Genomic DNA, 26728 nt, shown 5'->3' on the forward strand with positions numbered 1-26728 from the left:
TATAGGGTTGTATGCCATACAGTGTCTGGGGAGATCACTGTGGATCTAGCTCAGCCTTCTCCAACTAGGTGACTGTACCTGCTGAATCTGCCTCGCAGGCATTGTGATTTTCTTGCTATCACGGACCTGGTTACACAGAACAAGCAAAAGCATGCTACTTCTTCTGTTTTTTGCTGAAAGAACTAGCAGGAAATCTTCCATGTACTCCCATAATCTGAGGATGTGAAGACCCAGTGGATTAACATAGTCTCTTTTTTCAATTATCATTCATTCATTCATTCATCTTCAACCGCTTATCCCGTGGTCGGGGTCGCGGGGGTGCTGGAGCCGATCCCAGCTGACATCGGGCGTGAGGCGGGGTACACCCTGGACAGGACGCCAGTCTATCACAGGGCACATAGAGACGTACAGAGACAGACAACCATTCACACACCTACGGGCAATTTAGAATCATCAATTAACCTAACACGTGCATGTCTTTGGATTGTGGGAGGAAACCGGAGTACCCGGAGGAAACCCACGCAGTCAGGGGGAGAACATGCAAACTCCGCACAGAAAGGCCCAGGATGCGAACCTGTAACCTTCTTGCTGTGAGGCGACAGTGCTAACCACTACACCACCGTGTAGCCCTTTTTTCAATTATTTCTTTATTATTTTCCTTATTGGAACCTCCTTCAGCAACATGCAATAACTTCACTGCCATTGTCTCCCAATCAGCCTGCAATTTTGACAGACATGACAATGCTCTCTCTGGCGCCAGAAAAGCACACTTACTATACACCATGTTGCTGTATATCAAATTTAGGCAACACCATATAAATGTCAGGTAAATTGGACGATGTCTGTTATATAAGCTTTACTTCCTGTTAGTAGGTGGTGCTGGTACTCAATATGGGTGTGTAGATGTTTTGATAATGAGAATGAGAAATTTGGGGCAGAATGGACAATGTAAAGTCAAGTTACAACAGTTTACTGTGTGATGGCGAAACATACAATTTGCCCACCTCGCCACGGCACCAGTAAACCACAAATGCTTTACAATTTTTTAATGTGAAGGTTTTGGAAATCTGCTGACCACATCTGAGATGGATCTGTTGAATTCTCTGGTAGAAGTTACGAAAAACACCATACCTGTAAAGTGCCAAAAATGGCGGGTTGTCACATTACTTATGACATCATCGTTCGAGGTATTGACTACCTTCACAATTTAGTATCACAGTAATGGGAGGATTATACCAACAAAATGTGTAGTTAAAAATGGCTGACTTCCTGTTGGGTGGAGCTTATGAAAGCTAATGGGAAATATGTCTGAAATGATTAAAGCTATGTGATATTTATGAATATCAGAGCAACTTTGTTTCAACTAAGGCCTTCCAGGCGTTAGGGGGCGCTATGGAGCCAGCTAAACATATATGGTCCAAATCACTGAATATTTTCACAATGTTTTAGGGTTTCATTGTGTCTGCCAAGTTTTGTGCGCTTTCGAGTATACAAGGGCGCTAAAAATGTGTTTAAGTGCTCAAAGTAATGGGGGGCTATAGACCGAACGTGCCACACCCAAAACAAATTATAACGTAAAATCGGTAACAAAACCAATACCTTAACTGTCAGAATTTTAGTCCCTTACACGCCCCAAAAATATGGATAATCAACCCTGTGTATGTTTAACAATGATGACATCTGGGTCATCATGAGTTAGAATACATTTTACTCAAGCGAAGCGGAGGAAGGTACATCCTGTGTATACATTTCCATTATACCTTAGCCCCACCACCCATTGAACGTGACTTCACTCTGAGCCGAACGTGATATCAGTCTGTGCCAACCGCCATCTTACTCCGAGCCGAGCTACTGACCAGAGCACACGCATATAAACAAACTGATGAACCAGGGTAGGTAACGTGATAAAAACCACGTAAATGAATGATTAATCCTTGGGCAGTATCTTGATAAATCTTTTGTTTATTAAGGGAAAGTCGTGTTAGTGTGCCAGAGAGGGAGAGAGAAGCCGGTTTTACCGTGTAAAGCCCATGTGAAAACTCCGACTGACGGTTCTCAGACGGAACGGTGCACAGTCTGGCCAACTGTGGGATCCACTCCAAGGAACTTCAGAAATCATATCACCTATCTCTGGATACAGATAAGAATATAACACAAAACCGTTCCCCATGTGAACAGAAATTAAACTAAACTCTGACCTGCAAAGAAGGAGGGACACTTTCTTTTGAACTTTTTTTATTTTATTTTATTATTTTTTCAACTTTTTGAAAGAGCTCTATTTTTTTATTTTTCTGTCTTTTATTTTCATACACGGCAAAATATTATTTACCTTGCAATAAACTGTCAACATCATGCTATTGTGTTTAAATAACTATTACCAGCTGTCCAAACCTAGAGAGATTGTAGGTGTCAGTGTGTTCTTCCGATCAGGCTAAAGGCGCTACATTTGTATTTCTGTCCAATTATTTTGTTACAGGACGATGAAACAAAAGCATTTTTACACATATCATCCCGTGATCATCATTGAGGTCAACTCCAGATCTTTCTGCCATACATTCATGTTAAGGAAGAACTATGTTGGTCAAGCAAAAGCCTTTTGTAAGCAAGGATTTTCCTCTTGAATATGGAAGGTCTGGGTTAGAGGAGAGGGGAGCCAACACTGAGAGTCTCATAGAATATCTGCAAAACCTCTTTGCATCATGTCATGTCCAAAGGGTGTTATAGACTACCGTAATTTCCGGACTATAAAGCGCACCTGACTATAAGCCTCACCAGCTAAATTTAGGGGAAAATACAGATTGCTCCATATAAAAGCCGCACCCGACTATAAACCGCAGGCGTTTTGATGTGTAATTACCGTAGTATATAGGGGTTCCTGCTACCACGGAGGGGATTGTCGGGACAGAGATGACTGTTTGGGAACGCAAAGCGTCCCATTTATTAACAATAAATCTTTCAATCATTCAATCAAACTTTCACATCTTTGACATGGCGAACAGCATTCGTGCAGAGTACAAATAATACAACGGTGCAAAGTAATACAAAGTGCTCGCCTGTAACACGGCAGTAAAAGTGCAGTCCCGCGGCCGTTTACGTTATCAAAATAACCAGCCATTCATTGATGTCAAGGGTACGTGCAGCAGCTCTATTTCCTTCTTTGACAGCCAGATGGATTGCCTTTAACTTAAAAGCAGCACCATATGCACTTCTCCGTTTGTTTTCCATGTTGAGGGTGTTTGCATGAACACTTCCTTCGCGCAAACTGTTGCTGACACTCTCCTACTCTTTGTTTTGCTCTCGTTACCTGGCGCCAGATGTCTGCCTCGGTCTCGCGCATCCTCTGTAGTGCGCGCCCCTGGTTACCGTAAGCCGTAGAAAAGCCGCACCGTTGTATAAGCCTCAGGGACCAGAACGAGGGAAAAAAGTAGCGGCTTATGTCCTAAGCTCTTTATTCATCCCTGGTTGGCAATTTAAAGGGCGCATTACAGTAGCTTTTTTTAAAAATGGGACACAATCAATAAACATAAGCAGCACACATACTGCACAATCAACCAACATGCCTTTCACAGACACACTGCACAATCACACAACACACACCAACATTGCGCATAGGTTAATAGTTTTCAAAGTGCTTTCTTAGTGATTCATTATAAAAGTGGATATAAATGGTTTCATTGGAGTCAGTGATCAGCATTACAAAGCTGGACAGCCCTGAGGATGTATGTAGCTTTCCTCCTCTGTGTTCAGCAACCCAGACCGCGGAATCTGCGTCCTGAGGGAAACCGCTCAAATTCGTCAAACAGGATGTGAGAGGGGTCCTGAAGAATTCTGCATATTAACTCAACAGTCTGTTGATTGCATAGGGCAGTGAGAGTTCAGAGTTTGCTGCTCAATGATTTTTGAGCAGACCTTGACCACATTCAACAGACGGTTTCTATTTTGCAGGGTGATGGGGTGGAACCTCCTAGTGAAAGAGAAGGTTATAACATTTTCAATGAATACGTTGTAGAATGTGGTGGGAATGTCTTTGTTAATCCCAAACTTCAGCTTCCTGAGTAGGTACTGTCTCTGATTTGCATACCTCCACTATCTCCACTCCCTCCTGCTGGATGATAGTGGACACCATCATGTCCTTGATTTTACTCATATTTAGCTCAAAACAAGACTATTCAAACCATACTATAAAGTCTTGCAGGGCTGAGCTGTGATGTTGTGTATGGCTGGAAAGCAGAGACAGGAGTGACTGTGTCATCAGCAAATTTTTCAAAGTGGCAGTTGGAGCTGCAGTTATCAGTGTAGAGAATGATGGGAAGTGGGAAGAGGACAGCCTTGTGGAGAGCCAATTGAGGTTAAGAGTGTGTCGGACAAGGTTTGGTTCACCAAGACCCTCTGTAATCAGTTGGTCAGGAAGTCTATCCACAGAGTGAGTTGGTGGTTTAGGTGGAAGCGTTTGATGAGCTTCTCAGCCAAGATATGTGGCTGCAGGATGTTAAATTCTGATGAGAAGTCTGCAAACAGAAGTCTGGCTGTGGTCTTGGTGATTTCCAGATGCGTATGGATAGTGTTTAAGATGAATATTTTTGCGTCATCGATACCCCAGCTATCCTGGTAAACAAACTGCAATGGATCCATCATCAAGCCAGTTGCCTTGGTGATATGCTCCTTGATGATGTTCACTATGGCCTTCATGATCAGGACCACCTGTCCAAGGTCGTTCAGGACCTTGGTGGTGCCCTTCTTTGGGATGGGAATCACTGTTGAGTCTGTTGAAAATATTTCTTATATGTTCTGTAGCAGTGGGTGCATTTGCTCTGGGGTGGATACAAACCAGAATGAAAAACAGTTCCCCCGGGAAGTTAGAAGGGATGCAGGGAGCCAGCCAAGAATTCTATGTCAGGGTTTTACAGTTCTTCTCTGACAACTGTTTTGCACCAGCGTGGATTGAGGTACAGGCAACACCTCCACCATGGTGCTTGCCAGTCAGTATCCCGGTTTAACCTTACAGGAAACCTGAAGCCATCTATGTGCATGCTTTTACTGTTGTCACTCCCAGTCAGCCATGTTTCAGTGAAAGCAAGAATCGAAGCAGTCCAGTATTCATACATGTGAAAAAAATTAGCTTGCAGTTTTCATACCCAGTCAATCATTCCCTTTTTCTGAGTGGCCCAGAGTTATAACTGAAGGTCTGGAAGTCCCAGTGCACCTTTTTTCTCTACATTTGGTAAAGTTTCTGAAGGCTATTCTAGGTTTGGAACTCGTGTGAATTTGTTTATTAAACAATTTTAAGAAGTTTGTAATGTCTTATAATTCTTGTGTATTAATGATATTACAGCTGTCTTCATAAAGTAGGGGAGGGAGGATTCCGGTCTCACATAAATCTGTCAGATTATGGCAAAGAAAAAGGGTTAAATTTAGGGCCAGAAGTTCTTATAAAGTTCTACAGAGAACCTGTCTAAGCTTGGTGATTAGCCGGAATGTAACGACATGATTGCTCGCAGCACCTCTTCTGAAGTACTCATCAGTCAGACCAGACTGGGCTTTGTGAGAAGGGGGGACTTAAGAAGAAAGGTGCTACCACTGATTGTTTCAGAGAGCATGTTAATAAAGGTTAATAAAGCACAGCCTGAAAAAATGTGTTTTTTGTACAAATCATGTAAACATGTTTTAGTGGAAACAAAACAATACAAATATGAATCTGACAATGAGTATATGCCCTGTATAATGTAGAATGTTTTTATATTGAACACAGATGGTAACTAACCTGACTCTCGCCAGATGAATTCGTTCCATCTTACCTTTGCCAGTACTACTCATCCATCTTGGATCGCTCCATAGGAGAGGGATTTGGGGAAGACTGAAAAATGGTAGAGCTAATCAGGACTGCGGACGGGATTTTTATTGATGTGATGTCGCTTCTCTGCAACATCACATCGATAAAAATCTATAAAAATTGAATTTAAATTTAATTGAATTGTTTTGATTCAGACAACAATGGCGGCTTGCATCGAGGGAGCAGGCGTTGAGATTGATGCTGCTATTTCATTCTCGCGTCTAGTGCAATTCCTTGTGTCGCTTTCACCAGCGTCAAGGGTTGGATACAATGTGAGTGGTTGAAGTAGCACATGAATAATGATGACAGACAAGTGGTTTATCCAATCATATGCAAGGTTTTCTGATAAACCCCATTCTTCTAAAACAACTCTCCTATGGAGCGATCTAAGATGGATGAGTGGAGCTAGGCGGAATGAAATTCATCTGGTGAGAGTAGGGTTAGACGGTACCAACACTGGAACAAAACTTTAATCAAGGTAGCAATAATGGTGAGAGACAACATCCTTATCTCATGTGATGGGAATTTTGTAGAATTTCTGCAACTAAGTAGTAGAATGTTTGTGAGAATCATTTAGAATTAGGCCCTCTCAAAAACATGATTGTTATCTGTCTTAATTCTCTGTTCCTTGTGTCCACATGCTGTTTCTCTGCAGACGTGGCCACTGTAGTAGGCTACCTGGTGGTTAGCCGGCCATTCCTAAACCTGTCACACCCTCGACACCTGCACAGTACACACTCGGAGCTGCTTGAGGTCAGAGAAAACACACAAACACACACACTTTCAGCCTCTAGTCCACCTAGGTAAGATCATGTAGATTCACATGCTTTGTGACATTGTTAACAGTGGCAAAATAAACCTTAAAAATAGATTCATATTTTGTGTAAAGCATTATAGTATACAACTGCATAAGCACACAGCAGTTAAGTACTTTTTGGCAATTGGTCTTATTCCAATGATGCAATTATAAGATGAAGAAATATCAGTGGTTCTCATGTAGAAACACTAATTAAACAGAACAGCTTGATTTCAAAATGCTTTGCAGTAATGTTTTGGGGCTCTGAGGTTTAACTGATGTCAATTGATCTGTGTGGATTGTAGGACTACTACCAGAGTGGAAGAATGCTCCTGAGGCTGTCCCAGGCCCTGGGCAGGATTGTACTGGCTGGCAGAGAGATGACCCGCCTCTCAGGGTGAGTCTTCCAGAATAGTATAAAATAGAAAATCATACAAAGTAAAGATTTATTTAAACTGGACTTACCGCCTTGTGGTTGTATTTCTCCAGTAAAGTTGCAGTATACAGTACATCCATGTTATATATGTTAGGTAGACTAGGGTTGTCAAGATACTAAATTTTAATGTCCATACCAATATAATTTTCGACCAGGAGAAAATTACAAAAAATTTACGCAGAATTTTTAATAAAGATTAGAACAAAGCCAACGTCAATAACACTTTTAAAAAGTTGTCTGACTTAGTGAAAATACGAAAGAAAACACATAACTGTAGGGTGAATATAAATATGACAAATGTTTGTTTCTTGTGTTGTAGAGCTCAGGGTTTTCTGTGGACATTAACTGATTCCATGAAGGAGGTTAAACCTTGGATACAGTTGGTGAATCAGTTGTGGTTAGTCAGGTTTCTCCACAGTGTAAACGGGGATCTGCTCCATGCTGATGTATTAAGCTACAGCCCTGTTTATCTTCTTGTGTTTCTGCTCACTTGGCTCCATATTATCTCTGCTGATTAAATAGAACGGTATAGCAGCTGCCTCTGTTTTTGACTCGTTGCTGGTTGACTTTCCAACACGTTATTGTGTCATCCTGTTAAATTAATATCTCAAAGTTAGACTGATGATGTTAGCTGCTTAGCTCCACCATTAATGTTACTGTTTATTATTAGACACTAGCTAATAGCAGCTTGTTTACATCCTTAGCCTTTCCTTGGTCATTAGCCTTGTGTGCTAAATGCTAAGGCACTTTTGCTTTGTTCATTTTCTTTTTTTTTGAAGATTATGTTTTTGGCAGTTTTCAAGTCTTTAATTAGTTAGGACAGACAGGAAATGGGGTTTGAGAGAGAGGGAGACATGCAGCAAAGGGTCGCAGGTCGGAATAACCTGTGGCCGCTGCCTCAAGGACCTTCAGGCTCTTTACATGGGGAGAGTGCTCTAACCACTGTTCCACCGGCCGCCCCACTTTGTTCATTTCTACTAAAACTGGTAAGGGAGGTCCTCCAGCAGCAGCAGCTGTGTTCAGTCAGCTCAGAGTTGTTAATGTGATGAACCGGCGTTCATGTGCTCAGAAAGACGAGCTGTAATGGTCTGTCTTGTTTTTGTGATGAAAATGAAACAAGATCCAATTATTAAATAGAATACAGCTATGTAAGACAATATTATAAAAACCTATGTACAACCTTCATTATTAGAATGAAACATGCTGCAAGCTAGTAAGAGAAACATGAAATAATACACTCCCTTCAAAATAAGACAGAGCTAAGATCTGTTCTAATTAATTGAAATGTGCATGGATTTTTTTTTGTCCCTACAGATTTACAGCTCGTATCACTGAACTGAGGAAAGTCCTGAAGGAGCTGAATGCTGGCAAATATGAACGCACCATGGTCTCCCAGGAGGAAAAGGGTACACATGATCCTAATCACAAAGAAATATGTGACAGAGAGGAGTTCTTATCTCAGATAACTGGAGCTATGAAACCAAACCACTTAACTGATTTGTGCTTTATTCCACCTTTATTCACCTTAGAATCAGACATTGCAGAGAAACTCATACTGGTGCCTGGAAGTGGTCAAATTATCAACAGAGATAACATCATAAAGTAGGTCTCTTATTCTGCACTTGAATATACATTGGCATATTTTTTTGTTCTTTTCATGAGCGCAGTTTTAAATATTTTAATTTTGCAGATTTGACCATACCCCGCTAGCGACACCCAATGGAGATATTTTGATCAGAGACCTCACATTTGAGGTAAAGCTCATCATTCATCGCCATATCTCATGCAGACAGGCTAACTGTGATTGACTGAATGAGTGATTAGATGAACGAAGTAATTAATTTGTATGAAATATTAAATTGAATTCTGGTTTAAGAATTTTTGTTTTTATCATACACATGATTTTGTTAAATTAGAAGATTTGAATAAGACCAAAACTGTTTCTTAGTCATATCATTGTTCCTCTGTGTTCTGAAGGTGAGATCAGGCACCAATGTTCTTGTGTGTGGACCAAACGGCTGTGGAAAGAGCTCTCTGTTCAGAGTGCTCGGAGAGGTGAGAAACCTTCCAGTTAACAGTGGCTGCTTGGAAAGCACGGTTAATCAATTTTGTCTGTAAAGTGATGTACATTTGTTGTTGTTTATTTCAAAATGTTCTTTGGTATTAAAATAAGTATATGTGCTTTTTGAAAGCTGTGGCCTCTGTTTGGAGGACACCTGACAAAACCTGAGAGAGGGAAGCTCTTCTATGTTCCACAGGTAAAAAATCTTCTTTAGGCTGTTTCCTGTTCCACCTTAAACATCAAAAACCTCTCAGCACCGGCTATCTTCAAGTTCTAGGCACATGCATTTGTAAACTGGAAGTTATACTGTTTTTATAAATCATAAGATATCATAGATCATATATTTCATTACTTTACTCATCTGTTAGAAAATAAAAAAAATTATAATACAAAATGTGTATTTTAACAATTGAACACTATTGCCAAGAATCAAACATGTTTCATGTTATACTGGTTCTGAATGTTGAAGGGTAGTATCAATCACTGTTGTGCTCAAACATGCTCAATAACTCAGACTTTATAGAAGAAAAAAAACTATATTGTTAAAATTGGAATAATTCATGCATACCTGTTGTTTGTCCAGAGACCCTACATGACTCTAGGTTCTCTGAGGGACCAAGTAATTTACCCTGACACCTATGAAGAACAGAGGAAGAAAGGCGTCTCTGATCAGGTGGGACACAACACACTCCACACACCCACTTCTATTGTCTGTGTTTCTTATTCCATGCATCATTTTGTCTGTGTGCCCAGGTATTGAGGGACTACTTGGACAACGTTCAGCTGGGTCACATCCTGGACCGGGGAGGCAGCTGGGACTCAGTCCAGGACTGGATGGATGTCCTTAGTGGAGGAGAGAAGCAGAGAATGGCTGTAAGAACTCACTATCTAAGGATGTACAGGAAACATGGCACTGATTGATTTACATGAGTAAAAAATCAGACCAAACCATCCATCCATTTTCTGAACTGATTGTCCTGCTCAGGGTGGTCCCAGCTCATACTCACACTTTCTTCTAAAGTGGGATTTCTTTTTCATTTAACCTTAAATTGACCAGCCATCGATACTGGGGAAACCTGCACATGGTGCAAAAAAATAGAATATGGTGAAAATTGCATCTCAGTTGTTTCATTTCAAATCCATTGTGGTGGCATGCAGAGCCCAAATCTTAAAAATTGTGTTACTGTCCAAATATTTGTGAGCCTAACTGTGAGTGCATCTAAAATAATTAGACTATAATGAAATAGTTCAGTATTTTTTGTCAGTCCTTTCATAAAGTGAAAATTGTATTCTGGACTCATAACATGCAAACTAAAATGTTTCAAGCTTTTTTTGTAATTTTGAAAATTACGGCCTACAGCTAAAAAAAAACAAACCAAAAAAAAATTAAATTTGGAGTTTGAATAAATCACTATCGATGCAGTATAAAATACACGGAATCTGGTTCACACAACCACAATCATGGGGGAGACTGCTGACTTGACAGTTCCCCAGAAGACAATCATTGAAAGCCTCCACAAGGAGGGTAAGACACAGAAGATCATTGCTGAAAGGGCTGGCGGTTCACAGAGTGCTGTATCAAAGCATATTCATGGAAAGTTGACTGGAATGGAAAAGTGTGGTAGGTAAAGGTGCACAGGCAACAGGAATGACCGTAGCCTTAAGAAGATTGTCAAGCAAAGCTGATTCAAGAACTTAGAGCTTCACAAGGATTGAGGCTCGAGTCAGTGCATCAAGAGCCACCAAACACACACATGTCCAGCAAATGAGCCACATGTGATACATTCCTAGTGTCCAGCCACTCCTGAACGAGACATAATGTCAGAAGAGTCTTACCTGGAATAAGGAGAAAAGGAACTGGACCGTTGCTCAGTGGTCTAAAGTCCTCTTTTCAGATGGAAGTACATTTTGCATATCATTTGTGAATCAAGGTCCCAGAATCTAGAGGAGAGTGGAAGGCTCAGAATCCAGATTGTTGAAGTCCAGTGTGAAGTTTCCGCAGTCAGTGATGATTTTGGGTCCATGTCATCTGCTGCTGTTGGTCCAAGTCCAAAGTCAAAGCAGCCGTCTACCAGGAAATTTTAGAGCCCTCCATGCTTCTTTCTGCTGACAAGCTTGATAGAGATGCTGATTTCCCTTTCCAGCAGGACTTGGCACCGGTCCACAGTGGCAAAACTACTAGTAACTGGTTTGCTGACCCTAGTATTACTGTCCTCGATTGGAAAAGAACTGACCTAATACCCATAGAGAATCTATGTGGTTTTGTCAAGAGGAAGATTCCGGACACCAGAACAACAATCCAGACGAGCTGAAGGCTGCTGTCAAAACGACCTGGGCTTCCAAAGCCTCCAGGCCGCGGTGCGTTGATGCAGTCATTCATTCCTGTAAAAGGAGCCCCGACCCAAAGTATTGAGTGCCAAATTTTTATTTCTGTATTAAAAATCCTTTTTTTTTGGATTGATCTTATGAAATTTTTCTTATATTTTGAGATATTTGATTTTTCATGAGCTGTACGCCTTAATCATCAAAATGACTATTATTAAAGTAACAAAATGTTTGAAATATTTCACTTTGAATCTATTATGAATCCAGAATATATGTATGAAAGTTTCACTTTTGAATTAAATTACAGGGAAAAAAAATATTTTCCACAATATTTAAACTTTTTGAGATGCAACTGTAAGTTTCAAATGAAAGTTACAAATGTTTTTTTCCCATATCTATGAATCCTGGATGACCACCAGAGGCAGTGCTTCACACTGGATATCTCCTGTCTCGCACATACCTAGGTCGAGTATTAATACCAACAAAGTCACATGTGACCTCGGCTCAGGTATAAGTTCCGGTGTCATCCACAAGATCATTTTGTACAGAATCTTCTTGAGGTTCACAAGATTCTGAGTGACCTTGAATTCTGGCCGTCCAGGATGCATAGAACCGTAGTTACATTCGTAACTTTTGTTCTATAACATCCTTACTGACCACCAGAGGCAGTGCTTCACACTGGATGACTCATACCAACAGAGTCATAAGGAATCCTGAGACCCAAAGACGCCAAATGGATGGGGATTGGCAGCATTCACTCTGTAGTCACTGGAAAATATGTTTGGCAACACCATGAGGCCCGTGGCACATCTTTTTCTCCAGGGGCTCTCCCATCAGGGCTCCCCAAAATGTTGAAGAGACTCCTGGAAGAGTGGAACCCTACCCCTAACGCAATGGCAATTGCTCTAAGACTGCAAGGGAAGCTCAGCTAACCCTAAAATGTCCCTAAAAAGGTGGTGGAGTACGTACTGCTGTGTGTATTTCATACGTGCTAGAAAGCCTTCATCTTTTGTTCAGAATCAGCTACTTGTCACAGGTAACCGGCGCAACTTCCTTCTCATTCATCCCCACTGTGTCACAGCGCGTTACACAGTCGGATGCTCAGCTTCTACTGACTTCAGTGGGGAAGCGTAGAGCAGGTTGTTCCACTGCAGCCAAACTACATGCTCATTGGATAAATGCTGGGCTTTGTCCCGCCCATCGGACGCTCGGTGTCTCTGGGGTCTATTGGACAGTGGGCTGGCCCGGACGCTCGTCTTCTGCATGATGATTGGATGAGCTGTCTGAGGCGGAATCCTTTTTTGATTGACAGCTAAATGAGGGAATTAGCGATCTTGAAGAATAAACATCCAGCTGAGCATTTTCCAAGTTTTTTATTCCATTGTTCTGAACTGATCTGGAGACTTAACCGATCCCCTTTGTCTTTGTTAAAAATGTTGGCGACTCTGTTCTGTCACTCTGCGGTTTCTTTCCCCAACAAGCAGCGGCAGCCCCTTGGTGCAGCATCATAATCCCTTTTTTAGGAGAGCGTCAGTGCCCTAGGATATTAAGACAAGAGACACCTAACGTGTGGCCTCAGCCTCATTAAGGGAACTGAGGACAGCAGAGGTAGGTTCAATTGCTGGCATGTGGCCAAGGTCAGACTTTGCCACATTGATAGGCCAGTGTAGATGGCATGCATGTAAGTCCCCCAGGTATTCGGAGGGAATAACATTAATTATGGCAGTGCACGGAACGCACCTGAAGAAAGCATTAGCAAGCACCAGTTGACAACAGTATATCCAGCTGCAATCATGGACCCGTGAAGTCGTCTTCGGCCTCATCCGAGAACCATGAACAAGGAGCTTGAACCAGGTCAAGAGGCCTGGAAAGTCTCCCCTATAACACTGTAACTTAAGTGTGTGGCCAAAGCTGCCACAGAGGCAATGTTCTGTTCTGAACAAAATCAGCCCTGAGCAGATTGGGTGTCCAACATTGAGCACATGATCATGCTAGCATCCCACCAAGTTAGCATGAGCGAGAGTACTCTGCTAACTGGGCGACCAGGACATAAAACAATGTGTATTGCTACAGTGAGAGGGGAGCGGAAACACTCTCCACTGAAACAGTAGGTTGTCAAGAAATATTTGGTCCTGTATGCTACTTTACTTTTCTCTCTCTGTTCCAGCTCCCTTCAGGAAACAGGGTATACAGTGAAAAGAGGAGCGAGAACACTCATTTCACTAGTATATATTCATGCTGAGCATACGCTCCTGCTAGCGACCTTCCAAGTTAGCCTTATCTAGAGCACCCTGCTAACTGGGAAACAGCAGCGGAAACCATGTCTACAGTGGGGGAAAGTGAAGGCACTTCCTGAGGGACAGTAGCTGTCAATCTTAGGTAGACACATACTCTTGTCAGCGCCACACCAAGTTAGCCTGAGTGAGATTACAGCTAATTGGTAGAACAGTAAACAAAGCCATGTTCACAGTGAGGGAAGAGTGAGGACACTGTGCAACCCGTAGCTCTCAATATTAGTTAGCATCAAACACATATTCGTGTTAGCGTCGGGAGCACTGCTAACTGTGAGAACAGGATGTGGTGCAGTGTATAATGACATAGAGGGGACAATTCCCTTACCGACACAGTATGTTGTCAATAGCAGCTAACACGGAGCGGAGTCGCTCTCTGTAGCTTCTTGTCTGCTGTCAATAGCAGCTAAAATGGAACGTGCTCGCTCCCAGTAGTGTTCCAATCATGGGTTCCAATCTATTAACCATATTGGTTAGCTTAGAGAACAAACTGAGAACTGGAGTTACATCCTTGTAACTAAGTTACCGTTAGCCATAGCGGAAGCCCTCTGCTTAAAACAGTACCTATACTGAGATCATTCGTCATCTTCATCATCGTCATCTTTCAAGTGTGAAAACCAATTATTAATTATAGGCGTCTACGTAGCCTTCAGTGGCTTGAAGTTTTGGCTTGGCCGCTACAATCAGAGAGGAAAGTGAGGCCACTTCTTCTGCTGACACCGTAACGTTTGCGTGTGAATCACTTACCGATTGACGGTCTTCACGCTGGGAATGACCTCAATAGACGTGTCCGCCGGTCACCAACATTTTCTCTCTTACGGCCGACCGGCTGACCCATTGCTTTTCTGAAAGCAGTCAGCTTGTCGCAGCCTTTGAAGGACAAATAACCCGCAACTTCGACCGATGCGGTCCCAAAGCTACCAGCGTCGACCTCCGGTAGAATCACTTAGACGTAGCTACCACAGTTAACTCTAGTTAACCTGCATAGCGAGTAGATGAAAAGGCAATGATCTTGTGGATGAAACCGGAACTTATACCTGAGTCACCAAGATATCCAATGTGAAGCACTGCCTCTGGTGGTCATCCAGGATTCATAGAATTAGAAAAAACATTTGTAACTTTCGTTTGAAACTTCCATAATTAAATTCAAAAGTGAAATTTTCATATATTCTAGATTCGTAAGAGATTTAAATATTTCAAATATTTTGTTGCTTTCATAATAATGATTTTGATGATTAAGGCGTACAACTCATGAAAATCAAAAAATCCAGTATCTCAAAATATTATAAAATTGAAAAGATCAATAAAAAAAAAAGATTTATAATACAGAAATAGAAGGTATGTTCATTTATGCACTCAGTACTTTGCGTCAGGGCTCCTTTTACAGGTATGAATGACTGCGTCGTGGCCTGGAAGCTATGGAAGCCCAGGTCGCTTTGATATCAGTCTTCAGCTCGTCTGGATTGTTGGTCTGGTGTCTGTCATCTTCGACATAGACCGCCGAAATTCCAAGTCACTCAGAATCTCGTGAACCGCAAGAAGATCCTGTAGGAAATGATCTTGTGACACCGGAACTTATACCTGAGCCGGGGGTCATCCGAGGTCACATATGACTTTGTTGGTATTAATACTCAAACTGCGCATTCGCGAGACAGAAGATATCCAGTGTGAAGCACTGCCTCTGGCGGTCAGTAAGGACAAAATAGAAGTGAAATTGACCTCGACATGTGAACCACTCAATAACAGATAATACTAAATAATGTACTACATATAATGCGGTTGTATATTGAAATCAAGCCTTAAACCCGAACAAAGAGCTTTCTGTAGTTTATTTTTATTTTTTTATTTTTTATCCATGAAGCGATTCTATAAGACCAGTGATCTATTGTACCTTTGGACGGAGGTTTGTTTTGCTGTTTATCATGTAAAAGTAACGGTATGTGGGTGGTCATTTATCTCAAAACAAAGACCTGTTTGAGTCTAAGTAGACAGCTTATAAACATTTAAAGAACACTGTGGACCATCATTTTAATATGATGGTTAAAATTTGCAATGCTTATGGCATAGGTTTACAAAGTTTACTATTATCCAATCATTTTAGATATGACAGTTTAAAAAGAGTAAATCCTATTGGCTCTTTGATTTGTCAGCACAGAGGCATACTGGACTTGATTATGGTTAGGCTGCATACATGGCATTTTTCACTCTCTGTTTAGTTATGACTCTGGTGTTAGCAAATAATGAATTTGTTTGTGTTTCTGTATGTAGATGGCCAGACTATTCTACCACAAGCCCCAGTTTGCCATTCTGGACGAGTGCACCAGTGCAGTGAGTGTTGATGTGGAGGATTACATCTACAGCCACTGCAAGACGGTATGACCCAATAACCCACTCTACACAAAAGTACAATACACCACCTGAGAAACAAGGCTTTAAAAGGCTTTAGGGTTGACTACTTCAAACGACTCCACGAGGCGACTGCTCAATGGCAGTTTCCTTCATTGAAAGATCACAGACATATGGGTATCGGCGTATATGTGGTCCGATAAGCACAGATGTGAAAATACGTTAAACATATGATCATGTGATTTAGAAATGGTATCATTAAGTACTTTGTCCTGCAGCGCTGACTGATACTGAACATACAGTACTGATTTTTATTTAGTTATCCATTAAGGGCCTGAGCACTAAAGTGCCAGAGACCGCAATGGTCCTCCTGGTGAAAGATTTTGTAATTGGTGACTCCTTGTCCCCAGTCAATAGTGTTTAAACCACAGCAACTTCAGGACTCCCAACAGCAAGATGTGTTGTTTGATCCGTACAGAAACTGACAACTTTGAAAGTCGTGTAGGGTGAACTTGGCATAAGGACTGATCATTATCCTGTTGAGCTAAGTGGCCAGGTGATAAACCATATTAGGGATCGACAGATAATTGGCCTGGCATTTAGGCTTTCACCTTCGCGTTTTACCGAGTGTCTCCTGCTGCATGCCTGCTAGCAGCAGAGTGCGTCAGTTAGAATTAACAGCGGCTGTACAGAAGTTAGTTTTTTGTCTGATCCATGGATGTTCAAGGGTAAGTAGCAGACCTCTGTGCTTTTTTTGCCATGTAAAACTCACATTCTGTACGAATGCAGTCATAAAGAAAACAACAGTTCAAAAAAACTATATTGACGTGCAAATTAATCTCACGAAAAAACCGCCTCTGGTGTGTAAAGACCTTCATCTCTCTCCCTGCCTCTCCTTGGTGCATGTCTCCCAGATTCTAGAGTGTTGCGAGGGTGTGTCTTCACTTTCGTCTCAAATCAAAAGCCCTCACAGAGTCGTGTAATTGTGACTTAATGTCTGAAGCGTTGCCACCACAAGATGTATATAGAGGAAACCCTAACAAAGATATCAATAAAATCACTAAAAACATTATATACAGCGGAGATCAAAATTAGAAGAGAGAGCAAAGTATTACTTTTTGATTTATTCTGAAATACAGTTGTACTACTAGTGTAGGGCCTTGACTCACGTTCAGATTTTGAGTATTCTCAATAAACTTATCATTAATCAAGTATTACTAGCTATCACCAATAATTATCAAAGATAATAATACCAAAAGGACTCTGACTCTAGTTAAACCAAACTACCTCAGGGCACCACCTTCAGGGACGAAAGTGATAACTAATATAAAAGTCTCATTAAATATACTCAATATTAATTAAGGGTTAAATACCAATTAATGTAATAGTTTAGTCAGTTGAAGGCAAGGAAGAGGCTGGCACATTCATCTTTGTAATATTAAATAAACAGACATATTGTAAACACAAACATTTATTAACAAATGATTAAATGATAAAACTGTGAACTTGGACCCAGTTGCCTGCTTGTTGATTTTGCAGTTCATGAGCAGTTACAGTGAAATTAATACACTCTTCAAATAAACCATCAATACACTTATTTGATGAATGGATTTGCCAAAAAAGACCCTTGGATGTTTTTACACCAGAATTACACTTTAACGAAGGCTAATGTTAAAAAAAAGTTTTAAAAAAAAATCGAAATTGGCATCCGCGCTCAGGATAAATGCAGTGATAACTGATGCATGTTGCAGTGACTTATCCTGTAGATGTGGTTAGTTTTTTAAAAAGTTTCTACCTTGGTGAACCGAGCCTTGTACTAGTTGTGTGTCCTTTGATCCACAGGTGGGCATCACCTTGTTCACAGTGTCCCATAGAAAGTCTTTGTGGAAGCACCACAAGGTAAGGACTGAAGGTCCATGTTCTTATGACTTCAAATCAAATCACATTCCCACTGCCACCTTTACTGTTCTTTCTCTGCACTGTTGTTTTTGTAAATGTGTTTAAACACTCTATAGGGACTGTAATTTCACAGTATGATATATTTATGTATATGGCAAATAAAAATGTCTTTGTTACTTTTGTAAGTAAGACAGATTTGTGTATGTACTTGTTAGAACACTGCTGCCTTTAGATGTCCTCCTTCTTTTTCACTTACTTTGTATTTTTTATGTTTTCATCGCTGTCATGAAGTATTATCTCCACATGGACGGAAGGGGGAACTACGAGTTCAAGCCCATCACGGAGGAGACTGTAGAGTTTGGCTCGTAACTGATTGCTGATGTCAGCCACAAATGCACTGATCTGATAAAACCAGTCCACTAATTCTTTGCACTTGAGACAGAAGTTATAACTAAAACTAATAATTAATATTTTAATAATTTGTTTCCAGTTATTTAAATCATCACTCTAGTCCAATATAATCATTCATTTGTAATAATAAAAAAAAAAAATGTAATCTATATTGCCAACTTCAGGAAAAATACTTTGCTGTTTTAATTATCTCTTCACATGTGTTCATATCTCAGCACTGTAACAGAGGTTAGACTGTGGAGATATACTAAAGATACCACATGTCCCACAGTAATCTTTCCATCCATATCAGGGAAGGGCTGGAGCCGATCACAGCTGACATCGGACGTGAGGCCAGTCTATCACTGGGCACATAGAGACAAACAGAGACAGACAACCATTCACACTCACATTCACACCTACGGGCAATTTAGAGTCATCAATGAACCTAACACCTGCATGTCTTTGGACTGTGGGAGGAAGCCAGAGAACCTGAAGAGAACACACGCACCGATTCGAACCAGGAACCCTCTGGCTGTGAGGCGACAATGCTAACCACCCCACCGCCCACAGTAACCTTTCCTGCACAGAATAATACAGAAGTATTTATGCACAATGTGATGCCTCCTAGACATTGTGCAGTTACACAAGTGACGCTCCTGGCTGTCTAGTAGGTTCTCATTAAAGTTAGACTCTCCACAGCTGACAGAAGCTAGGAAAAGTGGATGCTGGTAAACATTCACCAGTTATCTTGATATCTTAGAATTGTAAAGGGAGTTATTTCCAAGGAAACGGTTAATTGTCTTATCACCTCGAAGTACCAAGCTATTGTCTTACTGTACGGTTAGAGCATAGTAATCTGAGGTTAAATGGTGGTTTGTTGTTTTTGCTTGGTTCATTCCTGGCTCTTTTTCTCAAAGCTAAATGATAGAAGCCTATTGGATATTCAAGTATGTGAGGAAACTGTTAACCTGAGATACTGAGACATAAACATCATTATTTCCAGAAAACAAGTTTGATATGTCCAGAAATCAGTGTCTTGGGAAAACTAACTAAAACTAAAAAAGATTAAATATGAGCACCATTTGCACCATAAAGTTATAATTAAGCTGTGATAACATGGCAGCAAGCCTCCAGGGTAAACGTAGGACAGCTCTTTTCTGTCTGATTGAGAGGGACATTCAGAACAGTTTCATATGAAAAACAACCTCTGACCCTGTCTGCTCATGAACCTCGGTGCTGCTAAGACTTCTGTCACTAGTGTCAGCTCTCAGCTCCAGTGATATTGTATTTTAAACATTCACCTCCTGTAACACATTTTCTTATAGCTTTAATGTTCTTTGTGTGATTTCTATCAAGGTTTCTCATGTATGATCGTCCTGCATCAGACCTAGCTGTCAGAGTGCTTTGACTTGAGGCCTGTGGTGCGTTCAGCCCTGACAAAACGTTTATTTGAACTGAAACGGTGGTGTGTTGAACACCCTTTTGTGTATGCAAGTGCATTGTCTTTTTAATACCACAAGTCAACATGCACATCACTCCCGATTGGGTAACAACTCCGACAAACCCACCAAATTCAAGAAAACATACCTCAAAGCTTGTTGCTTGTTTCGAGGAAACACGTCGTCATCCCGGAAACCGTAGCAAATCGGTGCACACTGTTTTCAGCCTGAACTTGCCACAGGTCTAGCTATGCCGGAAGAGGAGAAATTTGGCATTGAGTTTTACTTTGCAGAACTATCAAACAAGTTTGGAGATGTGTGCTCAGACACGTTAAGTGTATGCTATATAGAGTACGGAAGGAATGAGTCCTAAAACCTGGGAGTGTTAGTGATTTTACATTTACGGTTCCCTTGACTCAAAGTCTCGTTTTGAGAGATAAAAGATGATAGCCTAACATTAGCTTTTCACTTCTGGAAATTGCATCTAAGCAAGTATCATAAACATTTGTTCGACACAGAGCTTATTTTCTGCAATAATCCAAAATCCCATTTGATTTTTGTTGAGAGATCAGGGTGATGCTAACCTTTGGGCTATTTCTACCATTTTACCTTGCCATCAGACATCATTTTCCAACGGAGAATTAAATCTGTTATATCCATCTTAGGTGTTTTAAAGGGTTAGTTGGGATTCAACAGAGTTTCACACAATAACGCGATCAAACTAACTGATCAAGGCAGCGGTAGACAAGTGCTGTCCAAATGAAGCTCCATGGAGGATTGTCTTTATTTCACTAGGTGGACCTTTCTGTTCAACAAAGGGTTGAATACACACTGAATCACCATTCATTGAGCCTTTCTCTTTAAACCAAGAACTCCATCTAGTGGACTCAACAAATAGGTCATGAAGCTTCACTACGGTAGACTAGCAACTCCCATGTTTAGAAGTTAAAATGTTAAATGTTTGTCTGCTGGCTTTGGCTGTAACAGCTTCAGTTCTCCGTCAGGAAATACCGTCGGACGGAAAGGTAAATGGGTAAAATGTAACTGGTATCTTTTAGTTGTCTTAAATCTGTTTAGCTGCTGCCCCCGTCAACAGCACTACATTTCTTAGCTTCCGTGTCAGTACTCCTGTGTGCTTTTCCAAACTGGACACGTGCCAACCCTAATCTTCTGTGGGTTATACACTGACCGTAAGATATGAAAATGTCCCACTCAAATACAACCACACATAAATCTGAACTGTCCCTTTAACCTAATGTTACTTAATCCAATTCTTTTTAATACCTTGCTCCATAAGAGATACAGCATGGTCTGCAGTCAGTCAAGAGGCAGCAGTCGATCCAGAAAGCTCCCCTAAATGCACTTTATGAACACATGAGTTTATTTTGCCATGCCACTCTCTGATCTGACTGGGCTTTAAGCTTCAAAGTCATGGACTGACTAATGATTTGAAAAATATTTTAATAAATAAACATGTCTAGACAGCTTCTAACTTCAGAACATGTCACATTGTTTTTAATTCAGTTGATTAAATGCTTCAGTGGTTCTCCCCTTATAGGTTCTTTAGACAAACGGTATGTTAGTTATTATCCCCAAAGCAATTTCGGTCAAAAGCAACTGGACTTTGTTATTTGTCTAGGTCCTAGATAAATAACCAAGTCCAGTTGCTTTTGACTTAAATTGCTTTGGGGATAACGATGACCTAGACAAATGAGAACATTCACAGGACTATGAAATTATTGTTGTTGGGATATACTCAATTTTGCTCTTTGATAGTAGTTCATGAAACACAAGACTGTTAGTAAGGAGACAGAACGCAATGAAAGCTGACTGATGAGGTCCACTCCAGTCACATGCTTATTGTCCATCTATGTATAATATTCTGTGGTTGCTCAGCTGTGATCCCCTTCTTTTCAACTGGCTTCTTGATTATGTTACCGCAAATTACTTCTTATAATCTCATTATTGACATTTTCCACAGGTGAAATTCAGTTAAAATATGAAATGTTTGTTTGGAGGTGGGATTAAAAGTTATTCTTGAATTATATTGACACCAGCTTTAACTTGAGCTCCGGCTTCAGCTGGGGACTGTGTCTGAAGTGCAATGATGGCTACTCTCAGTTGATCACTAGTACCTGAATATGCAGACATCATCCTTCCTCAACCCCTCTGCCATTACTCAACAGCTCTTTCTACTGTCACTGATCAACTGGAACTTGTGACAATGTAAAGTTTCAGCAGTATAGATGGCTTTATATGGACAATGGTGACAATGATCTGACTCTAATAAAATAATGAGTTGTGGAACTAATGAAAAAGACTTATTTCTTTCTTGGGGGTTAAGTGTGAGTGAGTGAGATAGCAAGTATGTCAGGTGAATAGAAGTGTTGAAATCCAGATGAGGCTTAATGATAAAGCCAGGATATGTTTCTCATGCTGTGCATACAGGATTTTTAAAATTGAACTCGGTGTATATCACACAATAATGTTTATTACATTTTCTGTGGAAGTCAGGGAATGTCACATCTGTGAAGTGATTCATTGGTGTTAAAGTTGTGTGTCATGGTGTAGGGGTATAAGTAGTGGGAGGAGGGTATAGACTGTTTTAAAACGGTATTTACTAGGGGTGGAACGGTTTATTAAAAAAACGGTCCCGTTCGGACAAAGAAACAACTCTATCTCCATCTTCACAGCCACTGCCTTAATAAATAACACGCAAAGGGCATCATGGTTTGATCCATCCTGCCGCAAAAAGTCCCGGAATTCTGTCCAGAATTGTTTCAGTGTGCCATAAAGACTTTTTTGATGTTTAATTATTACCAAATAAATAGATGAAATAAAAGAAGCTATTACAAACTGAACTTAACTTTGCTTCACTAAAATCGAAGTAAAAATAGTGACAAAATAACTTTTATGTATTGTTGCCTAGATGATTATTGATTATTGAATTCTAAAATTGGATCACAGAATGAATATTAAAAGGCTATTAAATTAAACTTTGTTAATCTATACTAATTTGTCTGCTGATCAAACTCCGCACCATCTCACAATTTGTCTGCTTTAACATTTACAGTTTCCATTTTGTGATTTCTTTAACTGACCTTTCAAATTACATATAGTCATTTATTATTAATATAAATGGTTATATTTTTGATATATTTCAATTTTATTAATATTCACAGGGCTGTTGTGCTCGTGGACTGACTTTAAGTACTGATGCCCCACTCCTCCATGAGCTGTACATGCCCCGCTGCAAGGTTTTCTGCTGTATGGGCCTTTGGAAAATGTTGCACCCCAAGCAGAGTAGTGCAGAGCTGGTCTTCATCGTCAATGAAATGGCACGTCACTGCCAGGTAGGCGTCCATATTGATGGACGTCCACATGTCAGACGTGAGACTGACAGCCACAGCCTTCTGGACCTGCTCTCTGGCCTTCTCCTTGGCCTCCTGATATTTTATATCCACCATTGCTTTCAGAGCCTGAGGGTGAAAAGAAGAGCTGTCATGATGACCAACATAAAAATGACCACATTGGCTCTGTTCACACACCTTTCTACTGGGGAGAATATAGTTGGGATCCATTAGGTGCATGAGCTCCCTGAAGCCCACATCCTCCACAACGGAGAACGGCTGGGAGTCCTTGATGATCATGTTGACCACAGCCTCATCCACCATTGCTTTTCTGGAACCTGTAACAGTTATCAATTAACAGTGATGCTGGTGTGTTGTAGGAGCTGAACACGAGATTTTGACAACATGCAAAAAAATATCTGATGGTACTTTGGCTTGTATCCGGCCTGTTGGCAGGCTGGGCATGCTCATGCAGTGCTCTGTAATGGCGAAGCATGGAGGAAGTGTTGTTGCTGTATGTTAGCTGTTTATCACACAGCAAGCACCTCACCTTTAAGGAAGTCATACATATAAGGACTGATAGTTCAGTGTATAGCGAGTATACAATATTCACTATTTTATGTATATCATTACACATACAAACCTTATTATGATCAGTCAACTCAAAATACTCCCATACAGGTGAGGACTTCCTCTTTCTTGCTGGCTACATCTTGGTGAAGAGGAATTTCTGGCAAAACAAACAAAAATGGAACTGGCAGGAATGTTAATGCTCCTACAGTGCTTTGTAGTAAAATCACGCTTAACATATACATGCACCATCACATGAATAAATCATTCCCCAACACCAGTGTTTATTTTTTCAACTCATTTTATTAATGATACACAAAACAGTTGTACATATTTCACTTAAACATGTTATCTTTAAGAATGAGTAACACAACACTGCTGTCAAACTGTGGCTTCCCAGTGACGTCTTTACATACATGAGTCAAAGTAGAGTGTATGTGAATGAAGAAAGTGACAGAAGGTGCACATATATACTCAGGAGTGACATTTACAAACATAATAACTGACATACACACAAACAAACACAAACCAGTGTAAAAGGAAAGAAAAATATATATCTCACATCAAAGCCCTACAGTGGGGGAAATGATCTACACTACTCCTTCTACTTCTCCTACTCTCCTGCTACTGCTACTCTTATTCTGACAAACTCTCTCCAACTCTCTCCAACTCTCACTAACTCTCTCTAACTCTCACTAACTCTCTCCAACTCTTCTCACCATAAACGCCTACAACACCCACAGCGTGCATCGAGGTTTGAAGCGTTTTATTGGGAAGTGATACGGTGAACGAACCAATGACGTGATCTGTCCAAACCGAGGCCTCGTTTGTCATCGGTTACGTCATTTTCCGGAAGCGATACAGGCCTCGAAGCGCGGCTTCATTTGACACGCCCACTTTTACTCGAGACAAGCCTCAAATGCCTCAGTTCATTTGTCCCATCACTACCTGTAGGCGCGCGGCCACAACGCTACGCACGCTCCCGCTAAGCTCTTCTTCGTGGTTTTTTTTAATCCTCTTGGCAACAGCTCGCTAAGCTCCGCTCTGTTGTTTTCAGTCGTTTCTGTCTGGTTAACTCTGTGGTTAAATCACCACTGCAATTTCTCTTTCTGTTGTCAAGTTGTCAAAGAAAACCGCCAGTTCACCAGAGAATGGACAGAATCTTTTGTTTCTGTCACTGTGAAGCCTGTGTTTACTCTGCAGCCATATCTGAGTGTAAAGAGTATAAGTTAATAAGGCATTTTCAGAAAAATCGTGCTAGCTACTCTGCATTTATGGTACGTTAATTTGTGTCAGTCCAGTGTTTGATGAATAAACTAATGTTTCACATGTGCTTGTCAGCCTGGTAAAGTAACTAGTAACTGAAGTAATCAGATAAATGTAGTGGAGTAAAAAGTAGAACATTTGTATTGTAGAGGAGTAGAAGTATAAAGTAGCATGTAAATAAAATAGGCGAGCAAAGGAGAAGAGCCTAAAACTTTACTTTAGTCCAATAATTGAGTGAAAACCTCTGGTTAACAGGTTTGTTCATTCAACAAGGGTTGTTTTTTGACAAGCTTGTTGCACTTTGAGGTCATGACTACTGTTAACATTGATAAAATAAAGACAATATACTGTATGCACTCCTATGTGCTGCATTGTTTTACAATATCCATTTAGTGTAATGCTCAGATTTTTCTCGCTCCTCATTTTGGATCATTTTCGTCAACCGGCCCCAATTCCAAATTAATCTAATAGCCCTAATGTAGCCTATTCAGTCAGTTCAGTGATTGCTGTTTGTGCGTATTTTACTGAAAGAAAACCTGTTTTCTTCAAAAAAAAATGTAAGATTTAATAATGTAAAATTGTTTATATTCTTACCTACAAGGCAAACAATTGTTTACCTTTTTGCCAAATAAATATGTAAACGCGTAAATGCAGCAATGTCTCTCCTAATGTTTCAAAATCTCACTTCACTTATATTTAAGATTGTTACAGTAATCCCTAAGCAAGCTGCCTCATTATTTCAGTTTTTGAATGATTGCATGACATGTCCTTAAGAAGATGTGATTGACTTTTTTATAATCATTAGGCTACAGATCTGATACATGGTATTTTTAGAATCTAAAAGAAATAGAAAAAAAAACGAACCGAACCAAAAAACCGGGACTCGAAAACTGTGATATGAACCGAACAGTGGATTTTGTGAACCGTTCCAACTCTGCTTCCTGTCCATCTGTGGTAAGGGGAGCGCAGAGAGTTGTATTAAATTGTGACTGCATCCTGATCCCAACACTGGGTTGTCAAGAGGTGGTGGTGGTGCAGGACCGGACAGTCAGGTCAATGTTGACAGATACAAGTCTTGACCCGTCCTGGTTAGGGTGCAGGCCGTCGTGTTTAAAAAGCCCGGGTCTGTTTAAAAAAGCCGTAAAGTTGTCCACAAATGGAAAACCAGGCCCACAGGTGCAGCAAGCGAACGTCACTAAAACGCGGCGGGGGAAGTGGGCCGGAGATAATCAGACACTTCCCCGTGTCTAGCAGGCGGTCCACCATGGACCTGAAGTTCTGCTTGAGGATGTCGGACTGGTGGTTCTTTAAATACTTGGTAACGGCTTGCAGGACCAGCGTGGAGGCCGAGCTGTGCTGCGAACACAGCTGGAGGGTGGAAGACTCAACCTCCCTGTAGCGGGCTCCAGGGCGGCAGAAGGTCTGGCCGCCGTGTACCATCACGTGCCTGACCATCGAGGTCCCGAAAACCAGCACGGAGGGAATGCGCTCTTCCACGGGCTGCCTGGAGGTGCGCCGGCCTGCAGCTGCTCCTAACATATGAGACCTTTGTGGAGTAAAGCTCTTGATAATACGTTATATATCATCGACAGAAATTTGTATTGGACTATAGCTTCAAAAAACAGATGGATTGTGTTTGGTAAGGGACAGTGATATAAAGGTTACCTTCGTCTATATTGTAAATTGTTTTCTCCAAATGATGAGAAAGACCATAAGGACCGTGTA

General features: G+C 40.9%; 1 protein-coding gene across 3 annotated transcripts in view; it reads left to right on the forward strand.

Annotated features, from left to right (window-relative positions):
* Positions 1–22135, forward strand: part of abcd3a (ATP-binding cassette, sub-family D (ALD), member 3a) — a gene marked incomplete at its 5' end in the record, with an annotated part of 57708 nt that extends 35573 nt beyond the window's left edge. For all 3 annotated transcript variants that reach the window (XM_083936272.1, XM_083936271.1, XM_083936273.1), the window contains 12 exons: positions 6486–6583; positions 6932–7023; positions 8377–8468; positions 8592–8664; positions 8753–8816; positions 9040–9117; positions 9255–9320; positions 9708–9797; positions 9878–9997; positions 16009–16113; positions 17929–17985; positions 18277–22135. In XM_083936272.1, the coding sequence (XP_083792398.1) occupies positions 6486–6583; positions 6932–7023; positions 8377–8468; positions 8592–8664; positions 8753–8816; positions 9040–9117; positions 9255–9320; positions 9708–9797; positions 9878–9997; positions 16009–16113; positions 17929–17985; positions 18277–18354 (1013 nt within the window). In that variant the 3' untranslated portion in view covers positions 18355–22135. The remainder of the gene's footprint in view (positions 1–6485; positions 6584–6931; positions 7024–8376; positions 8469–8591; positions 8665–8752; positions 8817–9039; positions 9118–9254; positions 9321–9707; positions 9798–9877; positions 9998–16008; positions 16114–17928; positions 17986–18276) is intronic.
* Positions 22136–26728: the final 4593 nt, after the last annotated feature.

Source organism: Echiichthys vipera (assembly GCF_963691815.1).
Source record: "Echiichthys vipera genome assembly, chromosome: 21".
Classification (NCBI taxonomy): domain Eukaryota; kingdom Metazoa; phylum Chordata; class Actinopteri; order Perciformes; family Trachinidae; genus Echiichthys; species Echiichthys vipera.